At 41.0% G+C, this 17,881-nt stretch overlaps 1 protein-coding gene across 2 annotated transcripts in view; it reads left to right on the forward strand.

Moving 5' to 3' along the window:
* The first annotated feature begins 262 nt into the window (after positions 1–262).
* The window catches only part of dlgap1b (discs, large (Drosophila) homolog-associated protein 1b), a 47,444-nt gene continuing 29,825 nt past the window's right edge, over positions 263–17,881 (forward strand). The window contains exons 1-5 of one of the 2 annotated variants that reach the window (XM_085362883.1): positions 263–1,321; positions 4,307–4,521; positions 11,264–11,441; positions 12,102–12,227; positions 13,203–13,458. In XM_085362883.1, the coding sequence (XP_085219009.1) occupies positions 263–1,321; positions 4,307–4,521; positions 11,264–11,441; positions 12,102–12,227; positions 13,203–13,458 (1,834 nt within the window). The remainder of the gene's footprint in view (positions 1,322–4,306; positions 4,522–11,263; positions 11,442–12,101; positions 12,228–13,202; positions 13,459–17,881) is intronic. The other variant, XM_085362884.1, reaches the window with a different exon arrangement.

Below are 17,881 nucleotides of genomic sequence, written 5' to 3' on the forward strand. Positions count from 1 at the left end.
CAAGAATAGGTCCAAGGCCTGTCAACATCAGATTTTCTCAGCTGTGAAGGACGGCCAAAAATCATCTTCCTCAAATAAAATCGGATGAAAACATTAAATTGAGCTTTTAAGTGTATGCAAATAAATATTTATAATTCTGTTTTCTGTCTCTCTCTGTTCTTGTTTGTTTGTCTGTTCTTCCCCATGGCTGTGTATTTCTTTGCAGAGCTAGTTTCTGGGCCTTTGCAGACTTCCTGCAGCAGCAGTTGAAGACCTGGCCACGATGACAATGAAAGGTCTGTCCAGCAGTCGCAGTCACCATCACACAGTGACCTGCGACCCTTCTTACGACTCGATGACCCTGGGACACTCAGATCGTCGGTCCTACTTCCTAAACTCTGGGGATGCTCATCCTGCTGACCACCCTTGCTATACCCAAAGGAACTCCTTCCAGTCTGAGTGCAGTACCTATCCTGATCTGGCCAGCTGCACTTTCCCTCGCAGACAGTACAGCTCTCACCATGAGCTAAAGGAGGAGTGTGGTGCTTTGGTGCCTTACACCGGGCCGAGCAGTAAGGGAGGTGGAGGAGGAAACAACAATCGCATCCCCTCTAACCTGCTAGAGCAGTTTGAGAGCCAGGCACCATTGCGGCGTGAAGGCTACCACACACTGCAGTATAAGCGCACTGCTGTGGAGCATCAACGCAGTGACAGCCCCGGTCGAATCCGCCACCTTGTTCACTCTGTCCAGAAGCTTTTCACCAAGTCACACTCCCTGGAGGGGCCCTCAGGGTCTGGTGGAGGAGGAAGTGGGAGGATGAATGGCAGCAAATCCAGTCCTGATGATCCACCATCATCCTCTGGCACCTTAAAGCACAGCAAGCGCAGTAAGAGCAAAGACCGCTCCAAGTCAGAGCCTAAGATGCGCTCTGCCATCTCAGGCTACTGGAGCTCAGATGACACGCTTGACCGGGAAGTGTGCCTCTACCATCATCAACATGCGAGCAACAGTGGAGGCCTGCCCTCTGGGGTCATGACTATGGGGCGTCATCCAGAAAAATCCCAGTCGCAGTATTTCATGGAGTCCTATAACACTATCAGCGCCCAGTCTCTCAAGACGTCACGTAGCAACAACGATGTGAAGTGCTCAACGTGTTCGGGGGGCAGCGGTGGAGGGCTGCCGCTGATGAGTGCACTCGATGCCCAAGTTCAGCTGAAGAAGAGCTCATGGTCTTCTACTCTGACGGTGAGCAGAGCAAGAGAAGTCTACCAGAAGGCCTCAGTCAACCTAGACAAAGCTCTGGTGAAAGCCGAGCAGGGACGCACTTGCCACTTCCTTCAGGTAGGACTGTTTACAACAGCCCCACCTCTAATGTGTCAAACTTCATGCATCATCTGGTGTGAGCCGCTCCTCCATGTTTCTGTTTTTCTGCACAAAATCTGCATTTGTTTGCTTGCATGCGTCATTGTGATTTAGAGAGAGAGAGATGGAGAGAGACTAATCAGGGTCACAGCGACCCAGACTCGTTCATCTCATTCCCCTGAGCTTTGATCTCTTGTTGAATTTATTCTTGATATAATCATAAACATTTTTCAGACTCATCACATACCATCTAATCCTCTGTGGTTGTGGTTGAATGCACTGAAATATTTACAATATTTATAATTATATGGCTGGGGTTTAAGGGCTTAATTCCCCTGTAATTCAAATTACGATGTAATTATATTGAAATGCAAATTCTTAAAGGCAGGTAATTTAGAATAAAGGTATAACAAGTCAGATTTTTACAGGAAGCAAAATTTAAGTATGTAAGTAAATTGAAGTAATTAAAATTACTTATGCAGTTACAATTACTTAAGTATTGCATAATTTCCTGGTAATTTTACAGAAAATACGCTGTACTTTTCAGGGCACAAGCCTTATTAGCCTTTTTACAGCTTTATTTTGTTACATTGTTAATTAATCTTCATTATGTTGATGAATTTTTTATTATTTAATCATCCTTTTTAACTTATGTTGTACTTAAGATTACTTACAGTATAATATGTGTCTCCCTTCTAGTAAAACACTCCATAATACAGCCCTCACCCCAGAAAGTACTTACATTGTAAGCTCAGAAAATATTATTTGTTTTTCCACTAAATTACCAGGAAATTGTGAAGTAATTAAAATTACTTATGCACAACTTACATTTACTTTCAATATAATTATTTCTTTGTTCAGTGTAAAAACCTGACTGGTTTGTGTTTGTGGAGCATTAATGACACCTTGCAGCATGGAACTACATTATTACAGCTGTTAACATTATAATTGCATTGGTCATAGCAGGATTGGTGGGTATATGGTTGTAAATGTCTGAATATATCCTATTTACAAAGAAAAAGTGTGGTGCTACTATGAGATCAGAGGTCAGCAGACAAAAAATTAAGAGAAAACCACTCTACTTCCTAAGCATGGTGGCCACACGCGCTCAAAAATACACAGGGACACATGCACACAGGGACCCGATCATGCTTCACTTTTCTGGGAAAAGATAAAAGTGTTTCAGATTTCATGCATTTTCATGCATTGAGCTGAGCTGCAAATTTAGACCCGAGGAAAGAAATGGAGAGACAAGCCGGAGAGAATAGACGAAAGCATGTGTATGTGTGTGCGGGGTTTTTTGGGCGGGGGGGGGGGGCAAATAAGGGCAACAGAAGAGTGCATGAATGGAGAAAGTAAAAGGCAGAATGCGAGAGTAGGAAAACATAAAAGACAAAGTTCTGTATGGCCATGCATTTTAACATCCTGAAAAACGGAGTGAGCAGATCAAGGAAGGATGTTGTCACTGCAGTGTGGCAACAACTCTTCTAGCCTAAAAGAGCCATTGCTTTTTCTCCAGAGAGCGAGACGGAAGGGAAAAGTGGCTTTCAAGGAGAGCAGCCTGACAAGTTAGTCTCCAGACACTTTTTGAATGCTTAAAACAAAAAGACATGCTATTTGCATCACCTAGTGGGATGGGATTTTGTAATCCGGTGTTTGATGTTCACACACTCACTTAATTGACCCTTTTCATGAAACATTCAGAGGTTACATCCACAGACTGCATATTAAAATGGGGATGATGTCATCAACTGGTTTCTGAAGTTTTGGCTGACAGGGTAGTAAGTTAACGTCTAACACTAGCACACCTGGTTATCAAGCAGGGGTCATGAATTGCAGTCTGCTAATTAGTTAATAGTAGTAAAAGAATTTGAGTAATCAAAACAGAAGCACAAACTTCTGGGATGGGCTCTACCTCATAGCATGCAATAAATCTGCATTAAAAATGCTCAGAAGACCAAATCCAAAAGGGTGGGTTATAAAAAGTCATCCTTACCTCATCGGTTGTAAAGAGTAACACTGGCTACAGAGACCATAAATAGTTTTTTGAGTATGCTGTTCGTTTAAGAGCTGAAGATGACTCGCTTTTGGATCCAGCCTCAAGTGGCCGTTAGAAGAACTGCAGTTTTGCCACTTCAGAGTTGGTGTCCTTTTTCCAACCCAGAGGGAGCGGCCTACACCATCCTCCATACTCTTATGTTCCATCAAAAAGCTGATTAAAGCAAAATGAATACCCTTTTTTTTATTTCAATTCATCTTTTTCACCCTGTCTTAGAATAATTCACTTTTGACGTCCCCATCCAAACCACTGTTGCTGAGATGTTAACACAGTCTGTAGTTACCCCTGACATCAAGGTCAGCTTGGTTTCCTAGCTACACACGAGTCTGTTGAATGATCCTTGTGAACTTTTTTCTCGCTCTGTTTCTCATTTCTTTCACTTCAGAGCTGGTGCCCTAACAGCCACTCACCTTAGCACTGCTGAACAAAACCCCCTTTGTTTCCCCCACCCTCTCTCTTTCCATGTCTGCTGTCTTTGACTCCCTCTCTTTTAGATTAGGGCTAGAAGATAGCTTTACCTCCTTTTATTTTTACCTTCATTAGTGTCTGTGAAAAGGCAGGAGTGCGCACAGAAGCTGAGGTACTGCAGCATTTTGTCAAAACAATTAATTCCCTGCATTTGATATGCAGCATGCATCACAGGACAGACAAAAGAAGGCAACTGGCACTGGCAGGCTTATGGTATGATCAAGGCAGACTTTGCATTGATACTGTTACTACTGAATCTTTTCAGGTATAAAGTTCAGTGCAGACAACTGAGAAAATATTGGGTTTGGGTTTTTTTTTGTTTTTGTTTTTTTGAGTCTGCTCACGATTCATGTGTAAGTATGTCTGCAGGGGCCCTGAAGTGCAGAGGGTGACATGTATATAATACCTCTTTACCTAATCTCACCTCATCTCTACAGGTGCCTCAGGATGAGTGGAGCAATTTCTCTCCGCTGGGGAAAGATGACGAGATTCCATGCCGGCGGATGCGCAGTGGCAGCTATATCAAGGCCATGGCTGAGGAGGACAGCGGCGACTCGGACTACAGCCCCAAACCCTCGCCCAAGGTCCAGGCACGACGAGCCAGCTACCTGAAGGCCACGCAGCCGTCTCTCACAGAGATGACTACGCTCAAGTGAGTGTGTACCAGGGCGCAAATTATTACTTGAAATTACTCGTTGTAAAGATTTGGATTTTTCTTAATTAAATAAATCTAAAAGGTAAGAAAAATGCCAGGCGTGAACTAAAGCTGTTTACACAAGAACACAGAGTTGCCCTTTCTTTAATGTAGCATGCAAAAGATTTAAAAAAAAAGAAAGTTGGCTCATCTGAAGCAGCAGCTGTGAGTGGTTTTGTGTTTTGACTGTTTGTTGTTAATCTGTGGGAAAAGATCTTGATTACATTTCTGTCCTGGGTTTGCGCCCTAATAGACTAATCATTTTTCCCCTGTTTGTAACTTTAGATCTAACTCTGTATTATAAATGAGCATATGCTACTGAATAAAATGTGTTAAGTGTGCCGAAAGCCTGGAGTCACTCTGCACAGTGTCAGTGAAGCAGATTGGAGAGATGAAGGGAATGAGAGTGAAAGAGAAAAGTCAACAAACAACTGAGATGGAGGCAGTCAGTGTTAGTCAGCGTACTCCCAGCAGCAGTTTGGCTTATGTGTAAGTTCCTGGCTCTTGGTGATCACAGATTAATTACCTTTTCTGTGTTTACAACAATAAAGACATGCCTCTATTTTCATAGCTGGCATACAAATACACAAACACACTGAACTGAGAGCGACTGAGCCCTGATTTAAAATCCACAATGCCAGCTCACCTACTGAAATCTCTTTAAAGAAGCAAGCGCTGTGTTCTTCAGAAATGCATTGAGTTGAGAACATCATCAGCTATTTCTCTCTCCCTTTCTTTTGAAGCAATTCTTTTCGAATGATCTGAGGTTAAAAGCTGAGCTTCATTATTTGAAGAGTTTCAAGCTGTTGTTTCTTGTTATATAGGGCATTCTCTGCTCTGCAATCTATTTTTTCACAGCATGAGTTTATAAAGTATTCAGCAGTAACAGAGTCCATCAAGATTTTTATTTATTTATATTTTATCTAGTCCACACTGTCAAGCCCAATGGCAGAACTTAATCTCTTTGCAAACAAGTGGAACATTCAATTTTTGGAACTTCAAATTGATTGAAATTGTTTTCATTTTAATTTCATACCACTTTTGTACTTTTTGGCCAGCATTCCTATAATATTAAAACACTGTGCTAATGTTCATGGTAAGGAAGCATGGTGGGAGGTCATCAATTACATTTTGCTGTCCAACCCTTCTTGGCATAATTGTGAACACGCATACACAGATTTGCTCTGCAGTGTGGGAGTTTTATCTGACACTTTAGTGTAGTCGCTTTAATTTTTCCTCCAAGTGCAGTGGTGTAGGTTATCTGTTGGCTTATTTACAACCTGTCTGATTGTCTCTGACAGCTCGTGTTTTTTGCTTCCCCAGCTCCACTGTAGCAATGTCATCCTGTTTCCTGTTACTTCTGGGAGTACCAGTTATCGTAATATCACAGAATTAAGGACCGAAAACGTAAAAACCTGAGTTCTAATATACCAGAAATTGCCTTTTTAATCCATTGTTCTGTTGTGTACAGTCAGTCAGTGAGTCTAAGGTTGTACATATCATTTCATCATTAAAAAATAAATCTAATATTGACAGGTTTTTAAATTAGAATAATGTGACCGCAGATGAACAGTAAATCACGTTACACATTATTCATTATTTAATCAAAACTAAACCAATATATGGTCCTGTGGAAAACTAAGTGCACCTCAATTGCTTGTAGTCTTTAGCAGCAATAACTTGGAGTAACTTGAGGTAATGACTTTCTGCGTGACTATCAGTCTCTTCTATTATTCTAACGTTGCTTCACTTCATGGAGCTTTGTGGATTTACAATTGGATTTAGCACTTAAAATCCCATCACAATATTTCAGTTAGAGGCCTAAACTTTGAATATTTTCTTTTTCTGCCATTCTGTTGTAGATTTGCTGATGTGCTTCTGATCATTGTCCTGTTGCATAATGCATTTTTGGCCAAGCTTTAGCTGTTGGACAGCTGTCGGCCTCACCTTTTATATAGTTGATATTTTGGATTTTGGTATCCAAAGATATTTGTGGTCAGCGCAGTTGGTGCACATTCCTGTGGCTTTAAATCAATCCCAAATCATCACCTACTCTACCACCGCTCTTCATAGCTGCTATGAGTTGTTCGTGCTGACATGCTGTGAGCATTATGGCTTAACATCTTTTGGTCTTGTCTGCCCAAATAACATTGTACCCAATATTTTGTTGTTAGTTAAGATGTAAATGTAAGCTAGTCTGCCTTGTTTTTTTTTCTGGTAACCCTTCCAAACAAGCCACACTTGTTCAGTCTTTTTCCAATTGTACTGTCGCCCTAACTTTAACATTTAACATGCTAACTGAGGCCTGTAGCGTCTGAGTTTTTTTTTTTAGTTTCTCTGTACTTTGCACGGCCTGAGCTCTCGGTGAATTTCCACTCCTCAGAAGATTGGTAACTGTCTTGAATCTTTCTCACTGTAGAATAATGGACTTTAAATTGTTTGGAAATGGCCTTATAACCCTTTCCAGACTGATGGGCAGCAACTATTGCTTCTGTAAGCTCATCACTGATGTCTTGCCTCCTTGACAGTGTGCTAACACACCTGAATGCCCCAGACAAGCTGCCAAAACCTGTGCTTTTATGGAGGTGCTCACACTTGCCTACAATCAGTTAAAGTGCATTTGATTAGCAACATGTGGCTGATGCTTTCCCTCTTAATTCCAATAGGAGTGTGCTTGGCTTTTCACACACTTTTTCTGCATTATCACTTTAGTTTTTATGAAATAAATAATGAAAGGATGTAATTGCTGTTGCTGTTTTTTGATGGTGTCCTTTCTTTATACCACCACACTGTATAACAACACATGATCTGACCGTTGGAGATATCTTACGTCATACTGCACTGAAACAGTTAAAGAACTGAGGACAGTCTGATGGCGCTGCACGAGGCTGTGACTGATTAGCTGTGTAATATACAGAGATGAGAAGAATACCAGTGGGTGCTCCGTCATTGTTACTGGTTTCACACACACACACACACACACACACACACACACACACACACACACACACACACACACACACACACACACACACACACACACCCTTACGTAAGTGCAAGTGGCACAGCTTGGGGCCTACTAATGACTTGAATTTGGCCCCGGGAACGCCATCATCATCTGATGGAACCCGATGGAACAAACCAAACTGCAGTGCTGCACATTGGAGATAGAGAATGAGGCGGGAGCAGCTGACATCTTGTTTTCACATGGTGCTTTTGGGAGCTGGCACAAGTCTGTTACACTCCGCAATGATTTAATAATCAGCCTTGTTGTTCCATATGTTTTCGAGCTCATTCTGTGGCCATTGTGTCCTTGACTAGCTGGGAATTGCTCCTAAGAAGTTGTGAAATTTGCTAATTCTCGTCCAATTGCAACCTCCTCCTTTATTAAAACACAAGGCATGCAGATAAAGAGTGTATATGAATGGTTGGGATTATTTCTGACAGACAACAACAAGCTCAGGAGAAATTACATCCTTTCTTGTTTCGCTCAGTCACAAACTCCAAGCTTTCTTTTTGCCATAAACATTTATTTGTGGCCTAGATTTTATCATGTTTACTGTGTGTCTCTAAGACACACCCTTCCATCCCTCCAACCACCGTGTTTAGGCTCTTTATTTAGATATACTAAGAGGGGAAAGCAAGGGAAGGATGAAAGCGGAGAAGGTAAAAGCAGTTAGACTAAGAAATCTTGTCACGCGGAGAGGCAGGGGGAACTGGTTGAGGAAAAAAAACATTTGAAGCAAAATGCAAAAAAAGACATGATGTGAAGATGAAAAACAGAAAAGAAGAATTATGTAGAATTATGAGAAAAGAACGAGAAATGTGGAGGTAATCGGCAGACGACAGACAGATTCCTGATGTAATGTCTTCATTTATGTCACTTGTTTCATAGTGGAACAGCTTGCAATATGCTAAACTCCCCCCAATCCTTAACTGGTCCTGATTACTGGCTGGGTCTGCAATTTAAGTGGCCACAATAGACATCATTGGTTCTATAATCAGCCCCACAGGGAAATCAAGAGGAGATGTGGATAGAAAAATGATGTGGGTAGATTCTTCCTTGACTTGATTCCTCTGTGAATCACCCACAGCCAAAGACACAAGGTGGCTGATATGAATGAGTCACACCAGTTTCGCTTTCTTGGTTTTAGAATATGTACCGTTTCAATTCTATAATGAAGTGAACCATTGCAGTACTGTAGGCAGTGCTGCATGGGGAAGTATAGTTATAGGTACAGTGGAACATAGACAGGAGTACAAACTTTATATTTACTCTGTGTAACATTTATTGAATTGTTTTGTCACATTTTAATTAATTGAATTACACAGACTGGTCTGAAATTTTGGGAAAGAGATCAAAATTAAAGGCCTGAAAAGTCTCTTCAGAAGCAACAGAGGTTGTGTATGTTGGTGTTGAAGGTTAAATTGCCTGACTGTAACATGGGAGATTGTTTTTCTCCTGTAAACTACAGGCTATGATCTTTTAACCATTACCAAAGTTTAGACTTTTCCTTTTCCTTAAAAATATCTAAAATTAATCAAATAACCACCATAATGCTTGATTAGGAAACTGATTGATTTGAAAGTTGGAGTTCTGATAGTAGTGGCAGTATCAGGTGTTCATGTGAAGTGCATGGGTTGTTTAATTTGATAGTTATTCGAATATCTCCGATGTTGTGCCTGGAATCTGCCTGCTTTCTGGTCACGGCTCCTAATGCATCTGTTACCACTGGAAACACTTTGGACTTACACATCTGCTCCAGTTGTTTTTTTCAGTCCCTGGTACTTGTTGCTGTCTGCTGGGATTAGCACATCTATCACAACTCTGGTCTTCTGCTCCTTGGAAACCACCACTATGCTGATTTAGCAGCTACTGCTTGTCTGTACCACAGGACTTTAGCTCTGTTGTTCTCAACCACCTTTCGTGGCATCTCCCATCAGGGCTTGGGGATTCCTAGTCCATGTGTATATTTTCCTGTACACTATCCCAGCCTCTTGGTTGGGCCTGTTAGTCTATGCTGTCCCAGCTTGGCTCTTAGATCCTGCTACTATGAGTTGGATAGTCTCTTGGGTGCTTTTATACACTCTGCAACTTGGATTCTGTCAGTTTCAGTAGACTCCTGCTTCTATGGACCTGGTGCTCAAGGCTTGTGCTGTTTTTTTAACCTGGCCTTTTGTAGCTATTGGAAGGATTTCTTTATGTCAGCCAGTTCCTCTATCTGTCGATGGTACATCCCAAGGATGGACTTGGTTGTCCGTGATAGTTGCTGTTTAATTGACTCTGTCTATGAGTTCTCTGTTCAGTTCTGAGATCACCCATTACCACTATATGTTACTCCCAGGCATGATATAGTTTGTTTGAGTTTGTTTTCTCAATCAAACTCATTTAGCTTTAATAATACTTAAGATATAATAAAACATGACATTTGGCTCAAAAAACTATTTGGTGATTCAGATACACCAGATTCCTCTTTTCCTGTCATCTGGTGGAAAAAATGATTTTCCTTAAAAATACAGTGGAACTATTAGAAAACATTGATGGAAGACCTCAAAATGATCAATTGTGTTGATCAAACAAAGCAGCAGCATGACTAACTCGTGAATTTTTCTGTGTCTGTGGAGTATCTTCTAGTATATTATTCTCAATATTAAAGAGCCAGGAGGACGGTCAGGCTAAATGGAGACATGTTTTAAAATTAATAACTGTCCATTCGGCACACTTATTCTTATCTCAGTAGTTTCTGTTCTTCCACTTCACCTCACCTTTCCAATCTTCCATCCAAGAATGAGTAATCTAGTTTGCTTTGCTGTGGTAACCGCGCACTATTTTAAGGCAGAAATGCATAATTAAAGCTGACCTGACATGAAGGCAGAGACTAAGAGTTGTATAAGCAAAGTACCTATATGCGGATGGTCTTATATGTGTGTGGAATAAGAGAGGCTACAAAAAGACGTGGCTCTCACCGTTAATTTGAGAATTTATATATAATCTGTGATGTATTCTTTCCTCACTTGGTTTAGTAGACCGCCATGTTCCTCAAGAATGAAGTGAGTCTGCTTTTTAGGTTTTATTTGCTGTGATTAATTCGTTCTTTAACTTGCATCCAATTGCTATTTAACCTAAACAGCAAGCACCCTTTTTTGCGGGTACGCAAATGCACACGTGCACATAGACGTGAAGCATGCTAAGCAATCAGGCTGAAAGCAGGTGACAATTAATGAGACATCTATTCATACCTTTCATACAGGATGTGTATCAAATATATTTCTGTGTTTTTATGTCACAGTCTCTAAATTAAGTATACCTCACAGGCATACAGAAACAGACGTTCATATCTCTATATACAAGAGTTCTCATGATTAAGCGTTTTAGAAAGTGCTTACAAGGAGCTTCAAGGACAAACTATCTAAGCTACTGTGAGCGGTTCTCAACAGAACTACGCTGTTTGATTAGATAATGGTGTGTCCTGAAGCAATTGTGGATTGATCCTTATCTTTCGGTTCACACACTTCCAAGTACTTGAAATTGCCTTCTCTTGCATTCTTTTCATCGCCCCCTCTTTACCTCTGCTCTTTTTCTGCCTTTATCATCCTTGGTTTTTCACCTTTTTACTAATCTCTTGCTTTTCCTGTTTTTACTTTTTTTTGTTTGTTTTTTACCCCTTCCTTTTTTCTTTCTTTCCCTCCCTTATGGCAGGATTTCCACAGAGCACTCACCCAAACTGCAGATCCGGAGTCACAGCTATCTGCGGGCGGTGAGTGAGGTTTCCATCAATAGGAGTCTGGACAGCTTGGACCCAGCAGGGCTGCTGGCTTCGCCTAAATTCCGCTCCCGAAACGAGAGCTACATGAGAGCAATGAGCACCATCAGCCAGGTTGGTGGCACTCTGGCTCCCATGCCTGTTTTTTGTTAGCCTCTACGGCCCTCGTACCTCTACTGTTACATCCGATAAGGCTGTGCAGTGGGAGGAAATCCCATCGGTAGCCATTCTAAGACCTAAATTAGCAATCAGGTCACCATCCGGCAAATTATGAAAAAAATATAAAAAAAACCCCAATCTCCTAATTAGTGTGTACGTGTGCATGCTGTTTTCTGGAGCTCAGATGATACCGATATTTTCAGATTGGCTAATTAAACAGGAGGGGATGCAGACCTCCCTCAGTTCCCTCTTTTGCCATAATACGCTCTTTCTGCATCAGCATATTTTGCGAACCAAAATGACAAGCTTAAGCTGTTCTACTCATTTAACATGCAGCAATGTGATTTTTCTGAATAATTCAAAGTCGGATAGGTTCCAAATAATAACGGGCATTTGAGGTGATGTGACAGTTATTGAACATACTGAAGAATTGGCCAGGAAACAAGACACACACTAGCCTGGTGGAGGTCTGTTAATGTATTGCCAGCTACAAAATAAGATGTTAGTCATTTGGGATTTTGAGCAGTGCTTGATACATTGCATTATTTGTAATGACAGGGGAACTTAGTTTATCTTTTTGCCTGGGGTAATGGGAATATGTACTCCCCTCTAAAGCCCAGGGGCAACAGTTTGCCTCACCATCTGAATGATGGACCCCTGAGACATCCCTTCAAGTCCTGGCATGGAGCAGGCCAAGAAGAGAATGTCACACTGGACCTGGCATCAACAAAAAGAATAAAGGTGCTGCTTAGGTTCTCTATTTCACTGTTTGCATCTAGTGTCAGCTGGTGTCAATAGACTGACTCAAGGTCCACAAACCTTCCTGATTCCCAACTCTACAAATGTGCACTTACACCTCTGACTCTACACTCTGCTTACCAAGTCCTGCTTCTTTCATTTGTGTCACTCCCTGTGAAGATATCCTGGGAACTATCCTATTATCTGCCCTCACATAACCCAGTCTGTCCCACACACCCATCTTGCAAGTCTGTCGCAAGTTTTCTGAGTTGTGTTTGCTTTAGAGCCTGTTTTGAAGCTGCACTAGCTAATGATGTAGGTGTAATTAGATGTCCTTGAGTCACATTTCAAATCCCAGTAGTCTTAGCTTTGACACTTCCCATTCTCACCTTTAATAACACGCGTAGTATTTCACTGTGTTGTATGGCCCTTTGAAGTTTTATCCTACAGGGATTCTTCCCCCTCTGCACCCCTTGGATAGTCTTTTATTTTTCTCCAATGTATTTCTATTTTAAGTGGGCTATATGTAAATTCCTATAAATGGCTTAAAGCTTCATAAGACGGCGTGGAGGTAAAAGCAGTGACAAAAATGAATTGCTGTACTCTGCACTGACATGGAAATTCTGTGATTTGATGTGCTAAAAAAAAGCTTGAATAGTGTATGATGCATTACCAAAAGGCACAGAGTTGTAGAACATAATTCTTTACAATAGTAAAGCGCTATATAAATACAGGCCATTTACCATTTACATAATTCACTGCAAGCAAATATTTCGATGGCTGGATTTCAGTCAAAAGATTTGAAAGATGTTTCTCTGGCTTTTGCTTCTGTAACATATTGTCCATTCACCTTTCTCTTACACTGTGCTGGTACGCACCTGTGCATTGTTATTTTTCAAGGTGTTCTCTTTTTCCTCTGTGTGGATGTTTGTGTGCACATACTGTATGTATGTCTGTCTGTTTTCCCCTCCTCCACAGGTGAGCGAGGTGGAGGTGAATGGGCAGATCGAGGCGGTGTGTGAGTCAGTGTTCAGTGAGATGGAGTCACAAGCAGTGGATGCCCTAGACCTGCCCATGCCTGGGTGTTTCCGTATGCGGAGCCACAGCTACGTGCGTGCCATCGAGAAAGGCTGCTCACAGGAAGAGGAAGAGGGGAGCGTCACAGCGGGAAGCAGGAGGACCAACTCACCCCCACGCACCACCACCACTGTTAGAACCATCCAGAGCAGCACAGGTGGGTGGGAACATGTGCTTAAAGCATGCATACTCATGTGCTGATGACTGAGTGAACATACATAACCTATTATAAATTCATATGAGTTTAGAAAGTATATTTTATGGATGCACTCTGATTTCTGAAAGAATATCTTAATACTGCACTTTACTTGCTTACTTCACTGGAATGTTTATCCATAAACACGCAATACACACATGATTGATGGTCATCAAGTCAAATCTTCTCCTTTCTTTCCCTCTTCTGCAGAAACCCAGTCTTGGTTATTTCCATAAAAAAGAGCTGACTCGGTTAGCCAGCTGCAGACTAGTTTCACTTTGCAAACACAGACCCTCTATATTATTATCCATCTGACCCAGTTTTCTTCTCTGATACAATAAGATGAATGCCGGACTGTTTTTTTTCTCGCATAAGAGCTTATTTGAGCTGTAAAGCTCACTGACTGCTGGATCTTATTTTAGCCCTCTTGTGTGCCTCATGGTCTGGAGTGCTTAGTTTTCCAGCATTACTGCATGCAGTATTGATGCTGAGTGGTGCTGGCATCCAGCACTGGGTGCTTCTATGCTTCCCGCTGCAAATCCAAATGTCATTCCCTTACACGGTGCACGTTGAGTCACCATAGCCTGACGCACATTGGTGTTCGCTTTCATTATTATTTAATTATGCCAATTAAAAGACAGCCTCTCCCCAAACCAGGTTGACAAAGGTTACAGCCAGCTAATTAAACACATTAACTGCAAATTGGAAGAATTGCAAAACTTGTTCAGTGAATTAAAAGGGCTTACTACTGACTCTGAGCAAACATTTATTTAAGGCTCTTTAAAAACTGCTCCAACTGACGTCTTTGCAGACTATCATTTCCTGCTCCAGTTAGTGAAATTAGACAAAATATGAATTTGCACCCCACTGTTTCTATCATTATATATCAAAGAAGAGGCCAAGTTAGGAATGCAATTAAAGGCAATGGAGGATTCATTTGATTGTTCTGTTGTTTGGTAGTACTTATTGATCTATAAAACGGAGAGAGTGATAAGAGGAAGACATTCAAAGCTCCCTCCTCGGAGGAAGGAAGAGATAATGAAGATCATCTATCAGGTGAAGTGTTGTAGGGCAGAGGTGGGACCAAGTCATTGTTTTGCAAGTCTCAAGTAAGTCTCAAGTCTTTATCCTCAAGTCTCAAGTCAAGTCTCAAGTAATGTCAGGCAAGTCAGAGTCGAGTCTCAAGTCACTGGTGTAAAAGTCCGAGTCAAGTCACAAGTCTGAAACTTTGAATTTCAAGTCCTTTCGAGTCTTTAAAAAAAAAAAAACGAAAAAATAATGTTGCAGTTATATGCTAAATGTAAATATTAGACCATGTAATTTTAAAATCTGTGTTTTTCTCAACACATACAAAATAGTGAACTTAGAAAATATACACAAATTGTGAAATTGCACCTCTTTAAAATGCAGCTCAATTAAACCTAGCTCCAAGAATAATTTTCACCGACAGTTCTGAGATAAGCTGCATGTTATTCTTGGATGCGGTTGTAGGACCGGCTTTAAAATCGCATGACAAAAATATCATACACATTAAAAAAAAACTGTATCACCAACGTAGCCTGGACAACATTTGCTAGTTAGATGAAGTCAGCTATCTCATCTTAGCATATTTATATGCATATTTATAATCATACGGTTCTTGGAGTGAGTGCACACACTCATGAAGTTTAGTAACTTCCGGTCACTGCAACAAGCCCAGGTACAGTTTACCGACAGATGGGTGCAGGACCTTGAAATGCACCGTGTCGAACGAAAGACCATCGTACGTATCATAAGTTTACCAGTCTCACAAATCGTCGTCATAAATATACATTCCTTAACCGTTTATTAATAGGACCTTTGAGCTCAACGGTAATTAATTAGTAGTGGAAATAATTTCTGGTAGCATCACAGAAATGTAGCAGTGACAACAATATTGTATGCTGTAATCGTACTGGGCAATTAGTGATACAAAAAACCTGTTTTATCCTGTGAATAAAAGCATATGTTTTTGTCAATGTACCATAATAACAGAAGCGAAACGCAATATTGTGTCAGGACAATTCACTATTTATGCACAATAAACAAAGGAGCATAGCGCGACAATTTCTGTTCAGCGCCAGACTTGCTTGTAACCTATATCACCAATTATGTTATGAAAATGACGTATTAACTACTAAAAAACACTGACCTTCGTGTAAATGCTTGGAGCAGACTAACCTGTGAGCTGGAGTGTTCTGGGACGTTATATTTGATCTTTGAATGGCTGCAATCCAGGCCATCCGTCGCGTCTTTGTTACTTCGGAAACATGGCTCGAACAATTTCTCCTCAATGACGTAATCCGATAACAACCGATCTCTTTACCCGTCGGCTTCCCGTGGCTGTCATGCGACCGGCTATTGCAGTTAATAATACAACAGCTTCTTGACATTTTTGTGTTTCTTTTTATCGCTGTATAACTGATTTTAATTGAAAGCCTGCGTGCGCTAGTACCGCTTGCCACGAGTTCCCAGAATCCTTTGCGGTTCTACCCGTGAATGACGTCACATTTTCAATCTCTATATAATATGCATGTTAAATTTTATATTTGGGGTAAAATATCAAGTCTTTTCAAGTAAACCGGTTCAAGTCCAATTCAAGTCCCAAGTCATTGGTGTAAAAGTCCAAGTCAAGTCACAAGTCTTAGAACATTTTTTCAAGTCAAGTCTAAAGTCATAAAATTAATGAGTCCAAGTCATGTGACTCGAGTCCACACCTCTGTTGTAGGGACTAAAATGGGGTTTTCATCCTAGACAGCTGCTACACGTGGTACAGGAAGTCTCTATTTCTCTGGCTGTCTCACACATGGCTTGCAGGGCTCGCTCTTGATCTGTAACACAAAGGCAACACCTTTAAACATTTGTCAGGTGACTGGTGACTAAGCAGAGATTTCTTTGCTGTAGCACATATTTTAGAAGCGGTTGCCTCATAGCTGTTGACATTTTAATGAACATCCTTGTGATGCCTTAGTTGGACAGATGATGGACAGATATTTTATTTTTTGGAATTTCAAAGATGAGATAATAGCCCGGTGTATGGTACTGATGAGGCAACATAACACAACTCCTTCCAGTTGACGGCAATATTCTGTCTCGGGTTTGTGTCGTACTTTGTCGACCTCTTGTTACCCTTGACCCTAATTTCCCACCGACCTCCTGGTATCTCAAAATCAGTTGCAACTAAGATTTAAGCACACAACATGGGACATTAGAACAGTGATATATTACAAGGTGATGTGGAAAGCATTTAACTGTGATTGGTACTAAAGGTAGGGGATTGCTTCAGATTACTGTCACAACTATACTACTGTACACTTCGTCACCTCAGATTTTCACCACAAATTCATCAGTCACTGTAATTAATTATCTCAACCTCTCCTTTGTCTCCCACTGGGGCGAGACCGCGATTAAGAGTAAAAGAAGAGATGGAGACTGGAGAGAGGAGAGAGGAGGGAAAAGTCTCTATGTGTCTGCATTTTGAATGGATGACTTTTTTAATGTGATCATCTGGTTAAAGTTAGGTAGGAGTTGTTCTCCTAATGCAGTGTGTAAAGTACAGGGATGGCAGATGGTTTCGAACCACTGAAACAACACCCTCCACATCTTAACACTCCTTAAAAACCCGATAATCAGATTTTACAGAGGCTACGAAGATTTCTGTTTTTGTTCCCAACTATTGAAGGATATTATAAATTTCTTTCTAACTGCTGTTTTTGGAAATGAACTGGAAATCTCAACATTTTAGTCATTTCAGTAAATTACTGGCAAATAAGCACAGGGGGGGATATGGTGCTGTTTGGGATTAGAAACAATCAAAAGGCTAGAATGTGTTTCAGCCGTCAAAGGCAGCATGTGCGGTAGCTGTAAACATTGCCTCCTGTCCATATTAATGTAGGTAACATGTGCACATAATGGGGATTTGCTGTAAAATTATTGTAGGCTAGCATTTTACAGCACTCAGTACTCAAAGTACCCTTTACCCACGGGAAAATACAGCAAACAATATGCATTTTATAATTTCATATTCATAACAGACATTTGACATTTGCAGTCTCTCGCTCTCTCTCTCAGCTCTCACATAGTAGGCTATAAAGAACATATAACTGTCGGCACGGTGACATCCTCCTAAGCAAACATTCACAGCTTTTACAGTTTAGTTTATTTCTGTTGTTTCACGATGTGAACACACGCACATTAATACATTTCACAGGAAATCGTCTGGGAGCCCAAAGCGAGAAATGAAGACGTTGTTGTGGTGAATATTGCATGATGTTTCTGAAGGCTGGTTCAAGCACCGGTTCCAGAAAAACAGCCCGCACTTATGGTTTTCAGCTCCCACTTGTCCCCACGGCAAAAAGCCAAAATA

The sequence above is a fragment of the Diplotaxodon limnothrissa genome, linkage group LG9, assembly GCF_057381915.1.
Source record: "Diplotaxodon limnothrissa isolate DT_005_m linkage group LG9, D_limnothrissa_male_GT1.1, whole genome shotgun sequence".
NCBI lineage: Eukaryota > Metazoa > Chordata > Actinopteri > Cichliformes > Cichlidae > Diplotaxodon > Diplotaxodon limnothrissa.